The following is an 18,142-nucleotide window of genomic DNA, read 5'->3' as shown; positions in this document are numbered from 1 at the left end:
TACGTGTACAACACGCGTCACGCGCCCAACCCCGTGTGCGTGAGCGCGTGCACTCGCCTGTGCACGCGTGCATGCGTGCGTGAGCGCTCACGATCGGCGTCCCGAGAGAGCAGAGTGAAAGGAACGCCGTAAATCAGTCGGAGAGACAGGGCTGGGCGAAAGAGAGAGAGAGAGAGAGAGAGAGAGAGAGAGAGAGAGAGAGAGAGAGAGAGGGAGGAGGGGATTTGTTACGTTTTGGCTGAGCGAAAACGGCGAAGCCCGAAATCCGTCGAAAGTCCGCTCTCCTTCGCGCAGGAAAAAGTGTCACTCTCCGAGCTTCGCATGCGGTTGATCTGATTTTTTCTGTCGTCCTTAAAACGTCCACAGAACCCGCTGCTGTGTGGATTATCGATACCGCCGGCGGTGGGATTAACAATCATCAGAGGATCGGCAAGAAAATTAATAATCATCGGGAGATCAATCAAGGTAAATGTAACCCAGTACCCGGACGTTCAAGCGTAGGTCGTCACAAGAAATACAATATATAATATTAAGAATGGTTTTCATATAAATATTTGCATTTGTTCGAAAACTTAAGATTCTCTTAAGTAGAGAAAAATGATTTAAACCAATGTATATATCTATTATTTACACAAATAATGAAGCGCATTAATGTACCGGTGACCGGACAGTTGAAATAAATTATGGCCCAATGTCCGGATATAATTTGTCTCAGAGTCTGACCGCAATTAGAAAATTAGTATGTGCCGACGGGAAATAATATAAAAATTAGATGACCATTATTTTGCCAGACCATAGAAGCATACTTATTTAATTAATTTTTATTTTAATACAAAAGTATCAAACTGGGTACATTCTCTTCCAAGTAATCGTCAAATATTTTTTAGCTTTTTTACAATAATTATTATTTTCACTCATTATCGTTAAAATAAATAATAAATATTTTTTTCAAAGTTATCGGATACTGGGACGTTTTTACCTTATGCCGGTGATCGCTTTCGCGAGTACGAATTGGACGAATCGAAGGGACGAGGCTCTCGCGCTACTCGAACGTCTCGTTCGCGCGTGGATTCGCGTTCACAGCGATCAGCTGATCAAACACACACACACACACACACATATGATATGACACATGCGAGCGTCGACTACACGAGGACGGGCACGTTCTTCCTCCCTCGCGGAGTCGCTGCTCCAACATCCGGTCGTTAATTTCGCACGGGCGAGTTTACGTAACGCCTATTAGCGTTGCGAAGGAGTACCGTTGCTCGCGCCGGCGTGCGAGCGAGATAGCGAGCCCCGCGAGAAATTCGCGTCGAAATTCGCGCTCGCCACGAGCGGCCGAGATAGCCGCGGGAGATACGAGAGAGTTCGCGCGAGCACGTTCGTCTATTAACCTCGCTCTCCCACGTGCAACACGCTACGCGGAGAGAGAGAGAGAGAGAAAGAGAGAGAGAGATGCCCGTGGACGATGCGTGCGTGTGGCCGGTCGTCTCTCGCGCGTCGCCGCATCTGTCATTGTCATCGTCGTCGTCCACTACGAATTCATTAACATTACTCTCGTCTAAGCCGCGCGCAGTTCCGCGAGGCACGCGATGTCGCGGTGAGGCGCTCGCGCTCCGTGCCGGAGAGAGAGAGAGAGAGAGAGAGAGAGAGAGAGAGAGAGAGAGAGAGAGAGAGACTCTGCAGGATGAATCGGGGTCAGGAGGTTAGGATCGGATAATTTCGACGAAATTGTACACTCGAGTCCGTACGTCCGTCTGTCCGCCTTGGCATTGAGAGCAGCTTGATAACGAGCTTTCCCCACGGAAGTGTCCGTGACTCGCGAGTATGGAATTTTTCTTTTTTATTTTCTTTTTTTAGCGGCACGCGGAGACACCGTTCGGTGAAAATAACGTCGATTGTATAAACGCGACTGCCCGCGAGAATAAGATTAGTTCGATGCGAGTGTCGTAATATGGAACCCCCGCGATATTCCGCGAGAGTGACGCCAAGTTGACGCGCAGCGTTCTTGCGCGCGCGCGCGAGACGCAGCAGTCAGCTGCAACACGTGACTTATCGTTCCATCGCTTCGATCAGTCGCAACCAATTAATTGGCCGTTCATAAAGCGACTTTCCCTCACGAAATCGATCCACTTATTGCGAGAGGCAAACGCGCGTTCGCTCGGAGCGCGTTCGAGACCGCGAGCGATAAAATCGCGATCTCGTGCTCGCCGAACGCAATTATATTATCGGCTCGTTTCGACCAAGGATGAAATTAATTCGATCGCGACGCCCGGCAAGGCCGTCGCCGTCGTCTCCGCGAGAGTCTCCGGCTTCTCTTCGCCGAATAAAACAGCCCGGGCCGCGCGCGCGAGGTTTAGCCACCGAGACATTCCGGAAATTTCTCAGCAGCCGCGCGGCCTCGACGCCGTGCAAATCCGCTCGCAGCGATTCGAGGCGGACGCGTAGCGCGAATTCAACGGGCGACCGGGCGGGCGACCTTTCCTTTCGCGCGTCGATTGGCCTTTGATTTAGCGGCCGGATTAGCCTGCCATCGTTCAGTGCGATTGAAAAAGCGCGACTTCACGAAGCACCGGCGTGCGATCACGCGCCACGCCGCACCGACGGGCGTGTCCCCCCCCCCCGCGGCAATGTAAACCGCGGAGTCTCGTAACCTTGGGCCGAAAAAGGCCATAATCGCGAGCGCGAGAACCGGATTGGATTTTTGCGCGAAGCGCGACAGGAGACGCGACGACGACGGGAAACGCTCGCGAGCTACGTGGCGAATGTGCGATCGTGTCCATGTCCGTTTCGTTTATCCTCCCGTTATCCCGCGAGAGAGCATCGCTATATCACGGATTCCGCAGGTTCGGTGTCCTTGTTTATAGAAGCAGGAGGGAGCGCGCAAACCGTACGACTGTATTTTTATTATTCCTCGCGATCTCGATCGTATCTCTCCGAGTTGAAGCGAGTCTCCGAGTGACGTACTCGGAGATGTGGGGGGGGGGCAACACGCACGACCTGCAAGTTGAAAATTTTCATTCGAGCACTCCCGGAAAATCTATCTTACGAAATAACACCACGCAAGCGGCGAACGTGCTCCAGCGGAGTCTAATGGACACCTTCGCCTCCGCTCCGAACTCGGTTATTGGAAATTTCAATATCCCGCGTGGTTAAGTCAACTTAATTTCGACGTAAGGCTACCTGTTGAACGAAAAATTACGCCGTCGCAGCAACGGGCGTCATCGTTCCTCGCGATTGGAAAACGTTTGCGGGTACGAGCGAGCGAGCGAGCGAGCGAGAGACAGAGAGAGAGAGAGAGAGAAAGAAAGCTTGACGCTCGTTCCTTCGTCATATTATCGGCTTTTATCGATGTGACAGATAATATCGTACAAAAACATGGTAGCGCGTGCTATCAGAAGTATTTAAACGGTACATCACGGCGAGATAAGCGGCTGTACTGCCGTGCCGCTTGTTTGTTGTAATGCGCACGCGATGCGGTTGCGCTGCATCGTGCGACACCGGCCATCGAATCTCGCTTTTCGTCCGTCACCGATACCTCCGTTATAACGTATAACGATCGCGCGCCACGCGACTCCGCTCCTCCTCCTCTTCTTCCTCTCCGTCCACACGGACGAAAAACCACCACACGCGTCTTCTTCATCACCGACGATGAATCGCGCGGTGGAGGGAGGGGAGACGTATGGTAAAATACAAAAGGCAAATCCGCGAGAAGGAGCGAGCTCATACCATCTAACGGCCTACGCACGTACCGTGCGTGCATGTATGTGTGTGTGACGCGCGCCTGCGCGTATATGTACTTTTATCGCGCCGGCGGACGATTCCGCGTAAATGTAAATTATGACCAACCGCGGAGGGACGGAGAGTATAAAGTGGCAGCCGTGAAATTGCGGTGAATCAAGTAATGAACTTTTCCCCTGCGCGCATGCGCGCACGCGCGCGCGCGCGCGCGCGTCTAGGCACGCGCGTAACGCGCAAATCATCCTGAAGAAACTCCTCGGCGCGCCGAGGAGCGAGGACTGTCCGCGCGACCTGTTTTCATCGAAAGCCGGAAGCGCGTATCGATAGCAGCTGCGTTATGTTCCGCGTCGGATCGCCCGGGCGGAGGGAGAGAGGGGGAGAGTAATCGCGCGCGCGTCAGCCAGCTAGTTAGACTAGGTGCAGTATATCTGCCGGAATATACACTCCCGTGATTAATTCCTACGATGCACCGCGAGAGCGTCGTTATCGTCGACCCGCGCGTACTCCTATTGGCTTCGTATTTGAAATAATCGAGCCGATAATATGTCGAGTCACGGGCGGAAAATTTAACGGCTGGGAGAGGTCACGCTCGAGAAGCTAGCGAGCGAGAGAGAGAGAGAGAGGGGGGGGAGGGGAGGGGAAAAATACAATTCATTGTTATCTTGGGATATCAACCTTAGACTTACAAAGTAAATAGTTGGTTGTTTGAGTTGATGCACGCTAAATTGCCTAAGCAAATCCTTAACATAGAGCAACGTTTAAGGAAAGCAAATAAAAAGATATGAACCACAAACATGCGAAAGTATAAAAACATGTAGAGATAATAACAACCTAAGAGAATATAAAGAACATAGACAGTGAGTGCGCGGAAGGGGAAGGGGGGAGAGGGAAAGAAAAGATAAAGAACACACGGTTCCTTGGGATTCTCTTTCTTTCTCTTTCTGCTTCACTCGCTCGCTCGTTCGTTTCCTCCCACCGACAACGTATCTCCGAACAAGAACGCCGCCCGGAGCGTTTAATCGAAACTATAATCGCGCCCGTGGAATGGAGGAGCAAATAAACAAAAGCCGAGAACACGCCGCCGCGACTTTCTCCCACGATTAGCGATTATTGTTGCCGTCCGTGATTCGTCGTTAAAGTGCGGCCCCATCAAACTACCAGCGAGCATTTCCTTCGTAAAACGGACAATTTCATGAAACGTGATTCATTGTGCCCGAATAATTATAGAACGTCGCGACCCCCCCCCCCCGTCTCTCAGCCCGCTCTCCTATCTTCTGTTTTTCCACCGCCGGCGATTCGCGTTATCGTTTCCGTTCGCATAATATTCCGGGATACAAAACGACATTGCTCCAACGCGAGCGACTACTAGGCCTCTTGCGCACATAGACTCCGCCGGCTAAATTGCCAGAAGCTTAATGTAGAAAGAGAGAGAGAGAGAGAGAGAGAGAGAGAGAGAGAGAGAGAGGGAGAGAGAGAAAGAGAAGTGAGAGAGCGCGAGTCTAACGGCAGAATCTACCGCGCCGGCCATTAACGAAGTTCGGAAGCTTCAAGTCGAGAGAGTGCACGACGACGTTTTCCCCTCGTCGTTGTCGGACGAGCGAGAACTCAACGAGGTCGAAGGTATGTCGCAGAGGGAGAGAGGGAGAGAGTCAACGGATAAATCGAATCCCTCGCGGAAAATTGCGTCACAAACTCGCACGATTACGAGGTGTCAACGGTGCGCTTTTTAACGGACACGCAAAAGAACACAACAAAGTACGCGCGGCCTTTTGTGAGAAGTACCATATTCTCAGTCGCGTGTGCTCGCGCTTATAGTTCCGCGCGTAATTACGCGGCTTTGCGTCCCTCGCTTGCGTTGCGGCTCGTTGAAACGTTTCAAAATATATCCTTTTAGAAGGACGTTTTAATTACGTGCGTGGGGGTTGCACGACGACGTAAATTGCCTCGATGGAACGAGCGGGACGCGTGCGCGTGCGCGAGAAGGAGAGGGGGAGAGAGAGAGAGAGAGAGAGAGAGAGAGAGAAAGAGAAAAAGAAAAGAAAGAGAAAAGGGAGGTGAGAATTTTTCAGCGCGCCAACGTTCCGACGAGCAGCGGCCATAGGCGCGCTTACGGTAAAACGCCGGGAAATCCCCATGAACGATTAGCGACCGAGTCCCTTTTTAAAGCCACGTCCGCGCGAACCGTCCCCTTCCCCTTCTTTCTCACTCTCTCACTCTCTCACGCTCTCTCTCTCTCTCTCTCTCTCTCTCTCTCTCTCTCTCTCTCTCTCTCTCTCTCTCTCTCCTCTCCTCTCCTTTGCTCCGCTCTTCGCGCAGGCAAAATATAAAAACTTTCGCAAGCGGCGGTGGCTGCCAGTTAGGGCGGATACGTAATTATCGATAATTAGAAGAGCGCGTGCGATCGAGCAGCACGATGTCTCGCGTTACACTTTAGTCGAACATTCAACAGCCCCGCGAGCGAGCGAGCGAGCGAGCGCGTCCCCGCGATTAATCCTTCCGCCATTAGCGCTCGTTAACGCGGCCAAAGAGAGCGTAGAACGGGAAATCGAGTCTCAGCCGCGGGGTAACGTAAAATAAAAATGAAGACGGCACGCGCGATATTTATGGCTGATGTATTATGCGACTAGCGCGGATGATATAGTCGGCAGCGGCGGTTGTTGAATATTTACACGGACGTTTCTTCACGGACGTTAATCCCGGCTCGATCGATATCATCGCTCCGCCACCCACTTAGTTGCTCAAATGTCAGCGATAACTCTTTCTCGCCCGCTCGCTCACGCGCGCTAACTACTACGACACCCGGTATTATTACCGCGCTCAGGGGGAGTCCCCTCCCCCGGGGGGATTTCGAGCGGTCTCCTTCTCTTTCTCTCTCGCGAGCGTCCGGAAGGAAAGGAAAGGATCACCCACATTCTCTTTTTCCGTCCCTCTCTCACTCTCTCTCTCTCGCTCGCTCGCTCGCTCGCTCGATAATTCCATCGCCTGGACGATGAACGATGCCGCCGCCGCGTTCGCTGATCGTTCCGGGTAAAAGCTGCAACGGCTCGCGGGATACTCGATTTCCAGTTTGCAAAACGAGCGCGGAACATTAATTTCTTGTCCAAGTGCAACGGCCTTGAGACGAACTCCTCCGGCCACCCCGGCGTCCTTAGAGAGAAAGGACGTCTCAAAGGCCTTCCTCGCGGAGAAAGCCTTCGCCGCCCGCTTAGAGATAACCGCGCGCGGAACGCGCACCGACGGGAATCGCGCATCACTCTCCCTTCACCGATCTTTTTATCGCGACGGACTCGACCTCGCCATAGATTCGAGCGCACGCGCGCGCGCGCGCGTTTTCTATCGGTATTAACCTTTCCCGATCGGCGCGCGCGCGCCGAGAGCTTCATCTCGAGCTGCAAAAATGCATACTCTCGCGTTGTACGCAACACACGTCACAGCGCGGATTTACGAGAGTGTTCGCGACGAATTCGTAACAACTCTCTCGCCCCCCCCGTGGGTCTTCCTTTCTCTCGTCTCGAAGCGGCATGAATGAAACGGAGCCCGTCCGCGTCACGCCGCCAGAGATCGAACGCTTATTTCGTATTAATAATCTGCGAGTCGCGGCGAGAACGAGCGAGCTCGCGGGAAATCTTGCCGCTAACGCTTTTACGTCGCCAGCGCACGGCCGATGAAGTTTCTTCAATCGCGTTACTTCCTCATCAAGCCGCGGACCTGATGATGAGCCGAGGCGTCGGCGTCGATGAGACGAACGGCGCCGAACGGCGAAGAAAAAGAGAGGGACAGACGAGTGAAATATGTAGGATGTTGCACGCGTCGAAGACGCCCGCGGGGGAGACAAGTCTCGAAGACACCCGTCGCTCAACGAGGAAATCCCGACTTGTGATTATTCGAATCTCCTCGGCGAAGCGGCCCGAGAGAAGCGGCGGTTGGTGGCGATTTTTCGATTGCGCGCCGGAGAACTTTCCGCTCAAACCAGTATTGCGTCCCGGCGAGGTCGCGTAATCCGCGCGCGGCTTCGGGTTTCACCTCAAATATGTCGCTGCGAGTAGGCTACTCTCGTGAAGTACGCACGACACACGCGTACGTCGAGCCCGAGAGATGGGGGAAAGACGAGGGGAGAGACGACGCGAGGGTGGCAGCGAGAAAGAAAGAGAGAGAGAGAGAGAGAGACAGGGAGGGAGGGAGGGAGGGAGGAAGAGGGACGCAAGGGGGATCGGTCGCTTTTATGTGTCGCCGATCGCCAGGCCGGGGAGCGATTCGAGCGTGCACGGTAATTACTGGCCTGGAATCGCGCGGCGAAAAGGAAAAGCGGAAGGACGACGAGGCCGACAATGACGACGAGAACGCTAGCGGGACGAAATCGAAGAGTCGGAAATTGCGCGTGACGCGACGTGACGGTCTTCAGTCGTCGCGACGATAAAAGTCTGTTTCGGGTTCTCTCTCGCGGATCCTCAATACGAATCACGCATGCACAGACACACACACACACACACACGGAGCGTGACGGAGAGCGGAAACGTGAAAAAAATGTACGATGTTCGCTATTCCCCCCTCTCTCTCTCTCTTCCTTTTCGCCTCTTATCGAGAGCGACAATCGTCCTAATTCCGTCGTAGGAGTTTCCAGAAGCTAAAACGGAGTACGAGACGTCGCGTTTAATCGCGCGAGAAATACAACTATGATAAATATTTTGATTGCGATTCGCTTCTTTTTCGTCAATGTCGTCGCGTGTGTGTTTGCGGCCCCTAATCTAATCGTGAACAACCGTCGCGCTACCAGACAGAAGCGAGGGCCGACCTTTAATAAACTTCGCGGAAAAACGACAACGTCGTCATCAACGGCGCTCAACTCGGCAGCTCAGGTCGAAATTCGGCGCTCGAGCGACGAATTAATCTCGATTTAATTCCGCGCTAATTTCAAGGCAATTTACACGTGTGCGGGCGGCGACGAATCGAGGGATCACCGAGCGAGAGGCTTACTCTCCTTGCTTTACGAGAAGCTCGCGGGTAAAAGTCGCAAGCGCGCTATCGAACCTTCACCGAGTTCACCGGAGTTCGCGCTCGTTCCCGCAACAGCCGTCGCGTCGCGTCGCGGTAATGGACCGCGCGCGTATTTTTACGACGCTTTTACGCGGCTTTATCGTCTCCGGGTCTCAGACCGGCGCAACGCCGGGCGACGGCTTACGGAGTGAGTTCCGTGTTGTAACGCCGGGATAATTCCGAGTTGCTCCGCGAGCAACCACCAAAGTCTAAGCCCGTCGCGTGAATTCGTAACGACGCGCGCTCCTGCCGAAACTTGCCGCCAACTTCGCGAGCAAATCACCTCGCGCTCGCGCTCGCGCTGCTGACTTTATTTTACGGCAGTTCGTCGTCGTCGTCGTCATTACCATCATCGATCGCGCCCGGATCACTTGCGAGAGAGCGAATCCCTGTCGCGAGAGGCCACACGAATTTCGCTCTCGTGACGGCGAAACGGCCGATTTCACCATTCTCATCGAAATTCGTCGCCGGTGAAAACGATACCGGCTGTACCGATCACATCGGCACGAAAGCGCGCGCGAGTACTCGGGGAGAGATCGAACGTTTCCGGGAGGTGTATCGATTCGACGTTCGAATAACGTTGGCGGAGCGAGCGAGAGAGAGAAAGAGAGAGAGAAAAAGAGCGCGCGAGAAAAAGAGACACGGAGGCGCCGTCGCGGGGAATTAGCCAGAAACCGCACGATTCTTTGTCGGACGAACGCTCTCGTATATCCGTATATCGAGAGATTGGCCTAGTGACGAACAAAAAAACAAATGTCGTTACTTTATCTCGTTCATTATGTAATCACTCTATATATATATATATATATATACGCGTGGCGGGATTATCGATACATCACGTCACACGATGCGAAAATTAATCTCGCTTACGTAAGGCGCACCGAGGGACAAATAAGGGAGGGCCGACGACGGGGGGGGGGAGGAGAGGAGCAGGAAGAATCGGTTCCTTCGCATTAATTGTCGCGTATGAGCGCAATCGGCGACAAGCGACAAGCCGACGAGAGTTAATCGCGCCGACATCGTGACATGCGCGAAAACGCGCGTCGCGACAGTCAGACGGAACGATGTTGTAATTATCGCACGTTAATTGACACACCGTCGCGGGTCACCGTCCGCGGACGGGCCCAGAGATCGGCTCCATCCCGTCGTCGTCGGGAGAGTTTCGTCGAGCGACAACACACCGATATACATGCGCGCGGCCTTGGAAAGCGAAGAAAAACTGCAGTCGCGAACGTTATCTTCTTTTTTTTTTTTTTCACCGCACCGTTCGCCGGGTAATTACGTTACGCGCGAGTTCGAGCGCATTATTGCCGGCAGATAAAAGCCGAGCCTGTCTAGCAATCGCAAAATAATATGACGATGATAAAAGGCGAATACGTAACACCGTACACACGTACTCGACTCTCGTCGTCGGGCGCCGATCGAATTTCCTGCCGAAGCTGCACCTCGCCTTCGGTAGCGCAATCTGATAAAAAAGGAAATAAAACGGCGAGACAAGAAGAAGAGCCGGTCGACAGGCAGGCAGGCAGGCAGGCAAGCATTAAAAAACGCGAATTCACCCGACTGCCGCGGGAAATACTGCGCGGACGCAACAGATGAGCGGCCGGTTGCTCCTTCTCATTATTATGTATGAATAATGTATAGAAAAAAAATATATCATATGAATAACGCATGCGAAGACGGACGTGTGTAATGCGAGCGATAATATTTGTTGTAACGGTAACGCGATAGCGTCCACAAATAGAGAGATGTGCTGTTCGGCGCGTCAGTTTCCTCGAGCTGCCTAAAAACGCGCCGGGATATTTCACAATAATTCGAACTAGGTGGAGGCCGTCGTCGAATATCAGTTTCGCGGATCTCGTGTCTCACGAGGAAAGACGGAGAAAAAAATAACGCGAAACAAACTCTGGGAGAGGTGATACGGGGCGCGCGAGATGCGACGACGAGCCTCTCCTCCTCCTCCTCCCTCGTCGCGGCTACGCGTAGATTTATTGACAAGATTTTTACGACACGCGACACACCACCTGTTTTCACAGCTGTGTGCGTGTGTGTGTGTGTGTGTGTGCGCGCGCACGGGCTCGTCGTCGGGCAAACGAAAATCAGTGGAATCGCACAATCGCGCGAGACCAGAACGGCTCGCAGGCGCGTTTTATGCACTTTCAAGGTTTTCAACAATCGGCGTTACTTTTCGCAGCCTACCTGCCTTCTCCCCTTGCCCCCTCCGAAAAGCCCAGCCCCTTCCCTTGCTACATCCCCCTGGCTCCCCCTGGTAGCCGTGGAGCGTTCACTTTCACTTCGCATAATTTATTCTATACCGAGCGTAAATTGAAGGCGTTTCGTGTATATGTAAGTCGCCAATTTAATAGCGCGATTACGAGGTGAGACGCCTTTTTTCCTCCTTCTCGGCCTCTCTCTTTCTCTCTTTCTCTCGCCTCTGTCTACTCAGCCGCCAGGCCTTTAAAACGTACGACCGCCGCGATGTGTACCTTATGCCGCGAGCAGGAATGCATCACACGCGCGCGCGCACGTTAATATCATTCGACTTTCCATTCGCCGTGTTACGTCTCGCAGCATTGAATTATTTTCGTACGTAAAGAAACGCACAAACGGAGATTGGAATTCCCGGGGTAAACGTGCGCCTCGCGCGAACGTGCGTGCGCGCGCGCTCGGCAGGCCGCGGCTTATCTTCATAATAAATTCGCGAGTCGTTCGGATTCACGGAGAGTTCGGGGGGGAAAAAAAAAAGAAAGAAAGAAAAAAATTCGGCGGTAGTCCGCGAGACGGACTCGGCCGGATGTGGATCGCGCGAGTCGTGCTGCGCGTCTCTGTGTCTCTCTCGCGCTCACATTTTTCTCCTGTCACCGTCCCTCGGTGAGGAGAAAACGCAGAGAGACGGACAAAGGGCGCAGGAGCAACCTTGTGGTCTTTAAAAGCTCGGAGAAAGTGCGATGGATCGATCTGTCTCTCGCTAATATCCTTCTCGCAAGGAGTAAAAACATCTTTTTATGGCAAAAGTTGATCATTAGCTGATCGTCGTTTATTTACGGCGCGGCAAATCCGGCGAAAAATTTCCGAAGGAAAATGGGAAAATGAGAAACGGCGAGGAAAGAACGGACAGAGAGAGGATACGACAGACGAGAGACGGATTTTCTCACGTGGAGTGTACAAGCGGTCGTTACGAGCCCGTTCTGCGGGTTCGTTATTCGAGTTCGAGGAACAGCTGTGCTTTTCGAAGGGCCACGTTACACGCCCCTTTTCTTACGACGCACGGTGTATAAGCCCGGCCGAGAAACTGGCTTCTGGAAGCGCCCCGGGGATCTCTCTCTCTCTCTCGCGCGCGCGCGCGCGTCGTCGTCTTTTAAACGGCATGCGTACCTGATGCGTAACCCTGCTGCTTTCTCTTTTGTCTCTTTCTACCTCTTCCCCTCCCCCCCCCCTCTCTCTCTCTCTCGCCCTCGTTCATTGCCGCTACCTGCATTCTTTATTTTCCACAGAGGGTTGCGGCCGTTTATTTACATATCTGGCTGTCCACCGAATGTCCGAGCGGAAAAGTCCCGAGCGACCTTGCCTCGCGTTCTTTCGCCGTCTTCATCCTCGCGTCTTTCAAGTTTCTCGTCACGGGAAAAACGTTGGAAATCGTGGAACGACAAGAGTGCTGCTCTCTCGCCACGGCACATATTTCAATCCGCGGCGATTACGATCGTTATCCGTTGCTTTATCGACACGCGATCGAGAAATAATTTATCTCACGACGCAATCTTCCTTCTTATTTTTTCTTCTTCCTCTTCTTTGCTCGGGCATGCATTTTTTATTCTATTAATTACGGGTATATGTGCGAAAGAGTAATAACCAAAGTCATAACGCGGTGTGTATCATTTCTTGCTATAATGAAAAAGAAAAAGAAAAAAGGATTGCATCGTGACAGTTATTGCGTCAACTCGTTCGAAATAACAGCGCGAGTTGTTGAGCTTTAATATTAATATTTCATTTATTTAAATGAGAGAGCGCACGTGCTATTTCAAGATACGTGCGTATATAATGCGAGATCACTTCCTCGAAGACTTGATTTTACGCGCGACCAAACCGACGACAACTAATTTATAACGCCGTGATAAACGCGATGCTAAGTCCAATTCATGCGAAACGTTTTCCCGTCCGAAATGAACACGACAGGTCGGAAGTACCGACGATCCGCGGACAGCGAAATTGTTTTATCGAGGTCGTTTTCCGGTTTTATGACGGTCGCGACGTATAAAAGCGCTATTCGACGAATGGGAATTCCAAGTCGCAACAGCAACAAATAAAACAGAAGAGCGAGAATTGAGAGAGAGAGAGAGAGAGAGAGAGAGAGAGAGAGAGAGAGAGAGAGAGAGAGGGAAAGAAAAGGATGTGTTAGCGATAAGCGACGTAGACACGCAACGGGGCACAATATACGCACATTTTCTTTTTCCTTCATCGGACGTCGACACACCAGTCGCGTTCTAATCGCGATATTTTGACGAAGGCATACGTCCCCCTCTCCCAGTCGGCCCCCTTTCCCTTCTGACGATTCCGCCACTTTCGAATCTCGTCCGAGAGGTTAGAATCAGCTGATGTAAGAATTCGCAACCGCTTTATAACGCTTCATGCTCATTAAACCGCGCACTTGGTTTAACAACGGAAAATGGTACGGCCGGAAGATTGACGGCGGGTAATAGAAAAAAAAGGGGGAAAAAAAAGAGAGAGACAGAGGCGTACCTTTCGTGAGTAAAGCATTCCGTCCTACAGCATGCTTAAGTATGCTTATGCGCGTACAAAAGAATGTATACAATAGAGAGACATTCGTATATTCCCCAGAGCGTATTCTCCAGGCTTACTTCGGACATATTTCAGTCTCTCCCAGAGGCAGTTTATCTTTATCGTAACCTTTCACGCGCTATCGAGGATAGTTGGAGAAACCGCCATAAAGTAGGTTCCCCTCGGGCACAAAAAGGACGACTCAGAGATTAGGATTAACATCTCGCAGACTCTGCCTGCTCGATTTTAATCGACGATATGTTAAGTATCCGTACTTAATGATCGCCCGATGTAAAAAAGAACACGGGAAAAATCCGAAACGCACGCCCGAGGAAACGCGCGGCGGGATCGGCTCGCAGAAATTACCACTGACGTGACGTGACGTGACGCGACGCGATGCGATGTGACGAGCCGAGACGAGACAAGACGAAGATGATTCATCTGTTTTCGCGTTCCTCGCATCGCGGAGGATGCTCGGAAAGTCGCAAGAAAGTTACGCGATCGCGTCGGCGAGCAAAAGGGCGGAGGAGGGCAAAGTGGGCGACCTGTTCGCGGAGACGCGTAAAATTCCACACATGCGTCTACTCACCCTTCCCGCCCCCCCCCCTCTCTCTTTCTCTCATGCCGCTGTTACATATGTTACGGTGAGATTTTTCGGCTCAGCTCGGCTCGTTCTCGCTCACGCATTACGTAATTGCCGTTGTCAAAGTGGCAGACATGTCGACATCGCGCGACTCGCTCGCCACACCAAAGCCGCAAAAAGGGCGACCGCGCGCGCTCTCTCGCCGACGAGGGCGTATCGAATTTTCAGATTTGTCGGCCTCGACAAGTACCTGTGAAAAGTCCTCGGGGTTCTCTCACGGGCGAGCCGACGATGGGAGAAGAAAGGGAAAAGGGAAGAGAGAAAGAGAGAGAGAGAGAGAGAGAGAGAGAGAGAGAGAGAGAGAGAGAAAGAGAGCAGCTGTTTGCTCCGAGAGCCAACGTGGCCCTCTCTCGTGCGCGAAAGATCTTCGAGAAGAGCCTTCGAGATCGCTCGGAGAACAGACGAGACGAGGAGAGAACGAGAGAAAGAAGGCCGAGCCCGTCGAAGCGTTCCCAGGCGTCACTGCGACGGCAAGACGTCGTCGGGACGAAATTTCGCACGAAATATGGCGAGCGAGCGAGCGAGCGACACGACGACGATCGGGTGTCTCGCTGTGCCCGTCTTTCTCTTTCTCTCTCTCCCTCTCCCTCTTTCCTTGGCATGATATTACGACACACGTATATACGCGCCGCCACACACGCGTATCGCTGTTTCGTGGCGACAAGTTACACACACGTGTGCACATATGCGCGTGTGAGTGTGCAGTGATCGTGCGTTTCAACGTATGTACGCGAGCACACACGCAACACGCATCAAGCTCGCTTGCTCGCTCACTCGTTCGTTCATTCGTTCGTTCATTCGTTCGTTCGTTCGTTCGTTCGTTCGTTTGTTCGTTCGTTCGTTCGTTCGTCCGTTCGTTCGTTCGTTCGTTCGTTCGTCGCTCGCTCGCACGCGCGCGCAAACGCCGACAAATCACGGCCTCTCTCTTTCTCTCTGTCCCTCTCTCTCTCTCTCTCTCTCTCTCTCTCTGTCTTTCGCTATTGGTGAAATCTGATGAAACTCGAATAGCACGGTAAAGATCACTTACTCTGTTCTTCACGTAGCTGAGAATCTGACGGTGCGCCGAATCGGTGAGCTTGACGAACAGCAGGTTCTTGTTTTCGTCGAAATTGCTTCGCAAACCATACTGGACACCTGCCTCCAGCGTCGCCATTTCTCTGTCTCTCGGCCGTGCACGGCTTCTCTCTCGCGCTCGCACACTCTATCTTGCTTCCTCTCGCGCCAGCGACGGTCCCCCTCGGCGCAGCACACAGCTGACGTCCTCTGCTAGGTTGGCTGCTTCGCTAGCTCGCTCGCCCGCCCGTCGACGTAAAACGACACGACGATGGAACGCACTTCTCACTCCTTTTTCCCGATCTTTTCTCTCTCTCTCTCTCTCCCTCTCTCTCTCTCTCTCTCTAACTCTACCACTATCTCTCTGTCTCGCAGTTTCGTCCGTCTCACTGTCGAACGATCTCTCACGCGCGCGTTCCGCCGCTCGGCGCCAATTTCACGGCGTACAGCCGCCGAACGTGCACTTGCGGCGACGACGACGATATACACGGCCGTGCCGCCGGATGCCGGAACTCGCGATGCGGAACTGGCCGCGGCGCGGAAAACGACGGTAAGGAAAACGACGCACACGCGGAGACGGTGTGCTGCCCGTCACCGATACCGAGACTGCGAGACGACGTGATCTTCGTCGAGACGACGGCGAACGTTCTCACGCGCACTGCGAACTTGGCACATCAAAGCGTCCTCGTTGTCGCCGCCGCCGCCGTCGTCGTCGTCGTCGTCGTCGTCGTCGTCGCCGCTGTCGCCGCCGCCGCCGTCGTCGTCGTCGTCGTCGCGAAACGTAACGTTTCTGTTCCTCGTCACGCTCGCTCACCACCTTCGCGCCTCGTCGTCACTTCCAGATATCCCTGCGAGCTCTTCTCACGTCTCTCGTCGACGCACTACTACCTCGCAGCTGCGACACCCCCGGACACCGTGTACAGTCACCGCTGCGAGAACCGACCGAAGTAGCACCCCGTGCCGACGACGTGAAGCAACAACTACCCTCACCGCGCTCGCGACACGCTTGCTCGTCTCCTCCAGGTTTCCTCGCGGCCGTCACATATTAGCGGGCGGAACACGTATCATTTCGGATTTTTCCTGTGATTGGACACGAACTCGCTGAGAGAGGAGAGCAGCGCCCGTCGTTTCGCCGTAACGTACTACACAACTACACACTTTCGAACGGACACCTGGTAGGCGGGGTCGGCGGAAGGAGACGTCGGCCAATCGCGACGCGTTCACTACGAGCCCGAACGATAACCGTACTGTCCTCCCGCGGCGATGTCCGGCGACCGACTGCGATCGACTGTTCTCGGCTCCGTTCGTTGTGCCACGTACTCGTGTCACCATCTATGCTTGTGACGTGAAGTATGCGCGACGGTTACGTCACCGCGGTGGTTTTCATGCGTCTCGGCTTCTTCCTAGGGACAAAGACGAAAAACGGGATGACGTTTCCTCGTTTGTGTGTGTGTGTGTGTGTGTGTGTGTGTGTATGTACACTGTGCGCTCTGTATTCGTTAAACGCATCTCGCGTACTACATTTAAGATCTTAAGATCGCCTTGTGTCCTCATCTTTCGTCTTCGAATGCTTCATCTTTAGACCAGCCAATGAAAACATGATTCGTGCAATATCGCAAGATAAATTCAAGATGATCGTAGGGGTCTTCCTCGAGGAACTTTTGAACTTGATGCACACTGCAATAAGATGGAATGAGAGAAAATATATCTGTCTCGTTCCAACTTGCATTGCGCCAGTTCGGAGGTTCTTGCAGAAAAAGAACCTATAGGAAATGTAAAATCCGAGATTTCGAATCTGAATCGCACGCGGATCTGACAATTTTGTGGAAATTTCCTGTTGATTACTAAAATCGCCGATGATTATTCTATCGTGTGCAGAATGAAATATCGTTTGGACATAGCTTGTGTTCCGATATTCACTGCCAGCACTGAAGATCTATAGTATATGTGACATAAAGTATGCATTTTCAGTACTGGCGGTGAATATCGGAACGCAGCTATAGTAACAATCGGATCTTGGGACTTTTTCACAACAAAGCATCGCGGAATTTTACACTCTAACGAACGTCTAACAATCTCTGCGTCGAAACAAGATGGCAGAGAGAATCGAATTCCATCGACGCAAGTGTGCGAATACCTTTTGCAATCAGACTCGACGAATTCTCAAGATCTAATCCTTCCGAGCACATGTCGTCTAGGAACTTTACGAACGGAATATTCATGACTTGGTAGCAGTGTCTCGAGCTATCTCGACGTAAGAATTGGCTTTCGTTTACGTCGTAACAGTTGTCTCAATAATTCGGATATTGTGATATTTATTTCGCAATGGCTAATTTCAAAACACTGAGACCATTGGCTAGTGTGTATTCCTTCGGGCTGTTAATGCACTTTCACTGGACACTAACAACTGACTACTTTAACGGGCAGGCAGATCTGATAGGCCCGCGCCCAAGAATTCCGGATGCGGAACAGCTGAAGGTAACCTTTGCGACCATAGCGACTTGAATATGCCCTGTTCGTTAGCCGTCTGATTTTATGAATCCCGGCTCGTCGTTGAGTGCTATCGTAATTTTGTAACTTTGCAATTGTTGAGGCCGGAATTAAGTTTAACCGATTTTGGCAAAGGTAGCTCTTCGGTCGCACACAGGTTAGGTGCAGTTGCCGACGGTGAAATGACGATTCTCTGTTTATTTCAGAAAGAGCTGTTGTTTGCTGAAGAATGTAGGAAACATATGTTCCCGCCCAAAGAACGATTAGTCAAAGTTAATTAGGACAACGCATGTGTAGAGAGACGAAGCTCTGACTTTGTTAATATAATTTTGCGACAGATGTATGTGTGTGGCTTCCCATGAAGGGGGACATGTTGCGATTAATAAATGTAACAATCTATAACCA

General features: G+C 52.3%; 2 protein-coding genes across 2 annotated transcripts in view; one reads left to right on the top strand and one right to left on the bottom strand.

Annotated features, from left to right (window-relative positions):
• Su(Tpl) (Suppressor of Triplolethal) overlaps window positions 1–16,631 on the bottom strand; it is a 99,692-nt gene extending 83,061 nt beyond the window's left edge. The window contains exon 1 of the mRNA XM_011137879.3: window positions 15,222–16,631. Coding sequence (XP_011136181.2) covers window positions 15,222–15,347 — 126 coding nt within the window. The 5' untranslated portion in view covers window positions 15,348–16,631. The remainder of the gene's footprint in view (window positions 1–15,221) is intronic.
• Window positions 16,632–17,472: 841 nt separating this feature from the next.
• On the top strand, window positions 17,473–18,142 carry LOC105181247 (uncharacterized). Its single transcript, XM_011137893.3, has 2 exons — window positions 17,473–17,725; window positions 17,944–18,142. The coding sequence occupies exons 1-2, from the start codon at window positions 17,573–17,575 to the stop codon at window positions 18,016–18,018; spliced, it is 228 nt and encodes a 75-aa protein (XP_011136195.1). The 5' UTR covers window positions 17,473–17,572; the 3' UTR covers window positions 18,019–18,142.

Source organism: Harpegnathos saltator, unplaced genomic scaffold (assembly GCF_003227715.2).
Source record: "Harpegnathos saltator strain DR-91 unplaced genomic scaffold, Hsal_v8.6 scaffold79, whole genome shotgun sequence".
NCBI lineage: Eukaryota > Metazoa > Arthropoda > Insecta > Hymenoptera > Formicidae > Harpegnathos > Harpegnathos saltator.
This window is presented reverse-complemented; position numbering and strand designations above follow the sequence as displayed.

Excerpts from the sequence above, each read along its gene's own strand:
- LOC105181247 (XM_011137893.3), top strand. The coding sequence starts at position 17,573 with ATGGCTAATTTCAAAACACTGAGACCATTGGCTAGTGTGTATTCCTTC. Across the intron at positions 17,726-17,943 it reads CGGATGCGGAACAGCTGAAG|AAAGAGCTGTTGTTTGCTGA; the intron begins GTAACCTTTGCG and ends TGTTTATTTCAG.